The sequence below is a fragment of the Macaca thibetana genome, chromosome 16, assembly GCF_024542745.1.
Source record: "Macaca thibetana thibetana isolate TM-01 chromosome 16, ASM2454274v1, whole genome shotgun sequence".
NCBI lineage: Eukaryota > Metazoa > Chordata > Mammalia > Primates > Cercopithecidae > Macaca > Macaca thibetana.
In genome coordinates this window covers 66,563,023-66,569,362 of record NC_065593.1, presented here as the reverse complement: position 1 = coordinate 66,569,362, position 6,340 = coordinate 66,563,023, and the positions used below count along the sequence as shown (strand labels likewise).

Below are 6,340 nucleotides of genomic sequence, written 5' to 3'. Positions count from 1 at the left end.
CGGGCTCGGAGGGGGAGGAGCGACTAGGAGCTTCTGGGAGAAAGGACCTCCCCTGGGGTGGCGGAAGCACTCGCCTGTTCACAGCCAACGGAGGGTACGGTATGCAAGTCAAGCCAGGTTTCAAATAAACTCAATTATGTCATAATAATATCATACAAGTATTTGAGTTGAATCCGTGTGAGGTAACATTTTTAAAAATAGGCGGACCTATCCGGCAGTGGTGCAGACAGCCTGACGCGGTTTCCTGGCCGGGGGTTGGGCAGGCGCTTGGGGGGCTTCCCTGGCGGGGCTTGTCGCCGGGGCCGCCTGGGCTTTCGGGTCTTCCGAGGTGAGGACGGTCCTCTGAGGTGAGCTTCCAAGGGCGGGGTTGTGTTCCGCGACCCACGTTCTAGGTCTGGGGAAGACTGTCCTGAGCGGAGAGGGGAGGGAATCGGGTGCCGGCGGAGGGTCTTCCTGGAACCGCAGGAGGAACCCCTCGGTGGGGCTGCGGGAACGCCGGTGCCTGACCCAGAATCTGCCAGGCCGACCCCATCCACTCCGCTGGCAGAATCAGAACAGCTTTCAGGGAAAGGAAGGGTGCGGGGAGGTGGGCAGGCTGGTAACGCGGCCGGAGGAGGGAAAGGTGGCTGAGGAGCGCCGGAGGTGAGGGCGAGGATTAGTGGAACTGTTGAGGTCCTCCTTGAGCCCAGAGGCTTGGGAGGTCTTAACTCTCTGCTTTCCGGAACCTGTATTTGTTTTTGATTCAGTACCGTGCCGCATTTACTCACTGCGCATGCTGCCAAGTCACCTGTCTCATCGTGTCTTACACAGGCTGACATTCACGTTTCATTCTGCCACACTCGGGAACGGTGATCGGGGAAGAATGGGGATCCGGGAGAAGCACCCGCAAAACTAGCATCCTCCTAGAGGAGCTCGAGTAAGTAAACAGCCACATATAGACGTTACCCTGGGAATGTACCGAGATGTTTCAAGTAGGATTGAGTGTGAGGTGGAGTGGAGGCAGAAACGTCTAGCAGGTGTCATGCCCTTTCTAACGTTATTAGCCGAAGGACCATGGACTGGCTTCATTTGTGTGTATTTTTGTAAATAAACAGTCTGTGGCTTTCATCCTGTTAGTGTGTACCTCCAAACAAAGACTGATGGCTCACGCCTGTAATCCCAGCAAGCCGGGCGCGGTGGCTCACGCCTGTAATCCCAGCACTTTGGGAGACCGAGGCGGGTAGATCACCTGAGGTCAGGAGTTCGAGACCAGCCTGGCCAACATGGTGAAACCCCGTCTCTACTAAAAATACTAAAATTAGCTGGGCGTGGTGGCCCAGGCCCGTAATCCCAGTAATCCTAGCCACTGGGGAGGCTGAGGTTGCAGTGAGCCGAGATCGTGCCACTGCACTCCAGCTTGAGTGACAGAGCGAGACTCCATCTCAAAAAAAAAAGACCGAACAACAACAAAGTAAGAATGATTACTGTAATCTGTTGGCAGAAAACAGTTTTGTTTTGAATGACTTCGTACAGGATAAGGTGAGTTGGTTGCTTTAATGAATCGGTTGGTCAAAATTGTGTCTGTTTTGTGAATGGTTTCAGTCACCTTTTTTAATCTCGTTGGGGGTCAGAGATATTACCGGTTGTAGTACTGAATAATATTTAATCGTTTATATCTAAAGAATTAGTGAGCAAATATTGTATGCCAGGCTCAGTGCTAGGTTTTTACATACAGCTGTGTGCAGGATAGATAGGTTTCTTGCCCTCTGGAACTTTATAGAAAGAACAAGAGATGTAGAAAGGAAATAACTTTCAACTAAACATTGGAATTAAACATTTTCTTTTCTGGACTCTAAAGAGTAACAGGTACAAATATACATGGTATAAATGTTTTTTAAAATTTTTTACATGGTATATATTTAACAAAGATGTCAAACTAATTTGCCAGTAATCTGTTGTACTAGAAACTATTAGTAGGCCAGGCGTGGTGGCTCACACCTGTAATCCCAGTACTTTGGGAGGCCAGGGCGGGCGGATCACAAAGTCAGGACATCCAGACCATCCTGGCCAACATGGTGAAACCCCGTCTCTACTAAAAATACAAAAATTAGCTGGGCGTAGTGGCGTGTGCCTATAGTCCCAGCTACTCGGGAGGCTGAGGCAGGACAATCACTTGAACCCGGGAAATGGAGGTTTCAGTGAGCCAAGACTGCACTCCAGCTTGGTGACAGAGTGAGACTCTGTCTCAAAAAAAAGTATAGGTGAAAAATAGGACTGTGTTCTTACCATGTATATATTTGTACGTTATACATACATTTTGTGTATATCCGTGTGTGTGTATATATATGCATATTACTAACTAAATGTTAGTAGAGCTTCATTTCTCATTCTTAGATTGTGGGAATTCTAATATTTTCTAATATTTTCTTCTTGCACCCTAGTGGATATTCCATATATCACTTTGGAAACCTGTGCTGTAATCAGTAACCGTTGGCCGGGCGCAGGCATGGTAGCTCACGCGTGTAATCCCAGCACTTTAGGAGGCCGAGGTGGGTGGATTGCCAGAGCTCAGGAGTTCAAGACCAGTCTGGGCAACACGGACACAGTGAAACCCCGTCTTTACTAAAATACAAAAAATTAGCCAGGCGTGGTAGCATGCCCCTGTAGTCCCAACTACTTGGGAGGCTGAGATAAGAGAATTGCTTGATGCTGGGAGGCAGAGTTTGCAGTGAGCAGATATTGTGCCACTGCACTCCAGTCTGGGTGACAGAACGAGACTCTGTCTCCAAAATAAATAAATAAATAACCTTTGGTTCCTGGCCTAAGTTTTTTATTCTTTACCATTCTGTCCTTGAATAACATGTTTATGGGTTTTTAAACAATTTTTTATCCTCATGTAATGACTAGTTGACTTGCTGTAACCTTAAGTAGCAAACATCTAGCTTGTTCCAAATGAATTTAAAAGATACAACACATAAGTAAAATATTGATGTTTACAAACTATGTGCTTCTCATAATCTCACATTTACATTTTTCAGGAATAGGATGAGTGATAATCCACCCAGAATGGAAGTGTGTCCTTATTGTAAGAAGCCATTTAAACGATTAAAATCTCACTTGCCATACTGTAAGATGATAGGATCAACCATACCTACTGATCAAAAAGTTCATCAGTCCAAGCCAGCTACACTCCCACGTGCTAAAAGAATGAAAGGGCCAATCAAAGATTTAATTAAAGCTAAAGGGAAAGAGTTAGAGACAGAGAATGAAGAAAGAAATTCTAAGTTGATGATGGACAAACCAGAACAGACAGTGAAGACCTTTCCACTACCAGCTGTTGGTTTGGAAAGAGCAACTACTACAAAGGCAGATAAAGACATCAAGAATCCAATCCAACCATCCTTCAAAATGTTAAAAAATACTAAGCCAAAGACTACTTTCCAAGAAGAAACCAAGGCTCAGTTTTATGCATCAGAGAAAACCTCTCCTAAAAGAGAACTTGCCAAAGATTTGTCTAAATTCGGAGAAAGTCAACGTAATCCTTCAGAAGCTGGAGCGTCTTTACTGGTTGGCTCAATAGAACCTTCTTTGTCAAATCAAGATAGAAAATATTCCTCAACTGTACCTAATGATGTACAAACTACCTCTGGTGATCTGAAATTGGACAAAATTGATCCCCAAAGACAGGAACTTCTAGTAAAATTACTAGACGTGCCTACTGGTGATTGTCATATTTCTCCAAAGAATGTCAGTGATGAGGTTAAAAGGGTAAGAATATCATTATTAAGCAATGAGAGAGATTCCAAAGGCAGGGATCACCTCTCAGGAGTCCCTACTGATGTTACAGTTACTGAGACTCCAGAAAAGAACACAGAATCACTCATTTTAAGCCTTAAAATGAGCTCATTGGGTAAAATCCAAGTCACGGAGAAACAAGAGAAAGGACTTACTCTTGGAGTAGAGACGTGTGGGAGCAAAGGAAATGCAGAGAAAAGTGTGTCTGCAACAGAAAAGCAGGAACGGACTGTCATGAGCCATAGCTGTGAGAACTTCAACACCAATGATTCAGTCACAGAAAAGAAGTCTCAAGGAGAAGGACCACATTTAAGTTTGTTCATTCCAAGGGAGACAACTTATGAGTTTCATTCTGTATCGCAGTCAAGTAGTCAAAGTCTTGCTTCTCTAGCTACAAAATTTCTTCCAGAAGAGAAAGCAGAAGCCTGGAATCATAATCGTGTCCCTGATGTAAAGGCATTAACGGAGAGTCCCGAGGAACAGGTGTCTCTGGAGCCCAAATCTGATAGTCCGTTCCAAGCATCACACACTAGGTGCCAGAGTCCTTTATGTTCAGCCCAGCATCACACTCCTCAGAGCCCCTTCACCAATCATGCTGCAGCTGCTGGCAGGAAGACCCTTCTCAGCTGTGTGGGACTGGAGTGGTTTCCAGAGCTCTATCCTGGTTACCTTGGACTAGGGGTGTTGCCAGGGAAGCCTCAGCGTTGGAATGCAGTGGCCCAGAAGCCACAACTTACGACTCCCCAGGGGGAAAGACTCTCACAAGGTAAGCAAGCTTATTTTCACTTGCCATCTGTCCCATCCAAAATGCTTTCTCTGCCTTTTGAATGTATAAGGGTCAAGATACCAACATTTTCAGTCATTCAGTTTATTTTCACCTAGGCATGCCAGTAGACTGCACATAAAGTTGTCCTGAAAGAGGCTGGGTGCAGTGGTTCACACCTGTAATCTAAGCACTTTGGGAGGCAGAGGCCAAGGCAGGTGGATCACTTGATTTCAGGAGTCGAGACCAGCCTGGGCAACATGGGAAAACCCCATCTCTACTAAGAACACAAAAAATTTGCTGGGTGTGGTGGCGCACCTGCAGTCCCAGCTATTTGAGAGGCTAAAGTGGGAGGATCACCTGAGCCCTGGAAGTCAGGGCTGCAATGAGCCAGGTATGGGCCACTTCACTGCAGCCTGGGCGACGGGAGTGAGACCCTGTCTCAAAAAAAAAAAAAAAAAAAATTGTCCTGAAAACATTACTTCTTGCTTCAGGGTCAGTAGTGGTGGTTTATCCCTCTCTTTTCCTCTCCCCTAAGAGTTGAAGATTACACTAGGGCAGGCTGGCTATAATGAAAGCAGTTGAGTTTCTGCATTGAGAAGAGGCATGTCCGGTAGAAACTGGATGGGTAAACAGACTCGAGAAAAACATAAAGACTTCAAAATTCAGCTAGATAGAATAAGCACTGTGTTGAGAATCCAGTCAGGACCAGGTTGTACAAGAAATAGGTTCTAAGTTTACAGGACAAGAAATGGGTTCTAGGTTTCAGGGAAATGCAACATCTAGGAATTTAGAGTAGCAAAGTAGGATGCAGGTGGTAGGACACAGGTAAAACTAGCCAGGTAAGAAGGGCAAGCAAGGCAGGTAAGTGGAAGTGGAGGCTCAGGAAATGAACAGTGACGATCAAGGACCAGAAATAGAGGATGTGGCCAAAAACAAAAAAAATGTAGGCCACAAAGGCTAGGACCCAAGAGTAAAACCAGTGATTGAGCCTGGAAACAGGAGAGATGAGGTAAGAAGGACTTGGGGCAAAAGGCTGAACATTGAAACTCACCTTGATTATGAATCAAACTCTTCAGAAGCTTCCTAGAGGCTCCTTGCTGATGGCTGGAATAGGTTAACAGGAGGGAAGACCAAGGCCCAAGGAGCCAGGAAGTTCCTGACAGTCATTTGAAATATCTTTGCTTTTCTCTGTTGAATCTCATCTTTAGTTATTAGACCACCTCTCTCGTTAAAATACATAACATTTCTGAAGTTTTTCTAGGGGCAAGGTTATTGTAAAGTAGCATACCTCTCTTGTGTAGTGGTCATTGGTGCTTTCATGCTTGTTTTGACAGGAGACCTGTAACAACTCAGAACAGGTTTGCAAGAGAAAAACTGATATTATCTGTTCCTAAAGGGAAATTGTTTTCTTCTCTGGTAGATTTTGCAAATGATGTCATATTCACTAAACCTCTATTTGCCTGGTCTCGAAATGGATGTGTACTAAGAACATAACATTGGCCGGGCATGGTGGCTCAAGCCTGTAATCCCAGCACTTTGGGAGGCCGAGACAGGCGGATCACAAGGTCAGGAGATCGAGACCATCCTGGCTAATACGGTGAAACCCCGTCTCTACTAAAAAATACAAAAAATTAGCCGGGCGTGGTGGCGGGCACCTGTAGTCCCAGCTACTCGGGAGGCTGAGGTTGGAGAATGGCGTAAACCCGGGAGGCGGAGCTTGCAGTGAGCTGAGATCCGGCCACTGCACTCCAGCCTGGGCGACAGAGCGAGACTCCGTCTCAAAAAAAAAAAAAAAGAACA

The 6,340-nt window shown here is 45.6% G+C and overlaps 1 protein-coding gene across 9 annotated transcripts in view; it reads left to right on the top strand.

Annotated features, from left to right (window-relative positions):
- Window positions 1-7: 7 nt before the first annotated feature.
- Window positions 8-6,340, top strand: part of C16H17orf80 (chromosome 16 C17orf80 homolog) — a 17,274-nt gene continuing 10,941 nt past the window's right edge. For 2 of the 9 annotated variants that reach the window (XM_050765738.1, XM_050765745.1), the window contains exons 1-3: window positions 8-94; window positions 811-916; window positions 3,018-4,540. In XM_050765738.1, coding sequence (XP_050621695.1) covers window positions 3,025-4,540 — 1,516 coding nt within the window. In that variant the 5' untranslated portion in view covers window positions 8-94; window positions 811-916; window positions 3,018-3,024. Of the gene's footprint in view, window positions 95-220; window positions 348-810; window positions 917-3,008; window positions 4,541-6,340 lie in introns of those variants that run through there. The other 7 variants (XM_050765737.1, XM_050765744.1, XM_050765741.1 and 4 more) reach the window with 6 other exon arrangements.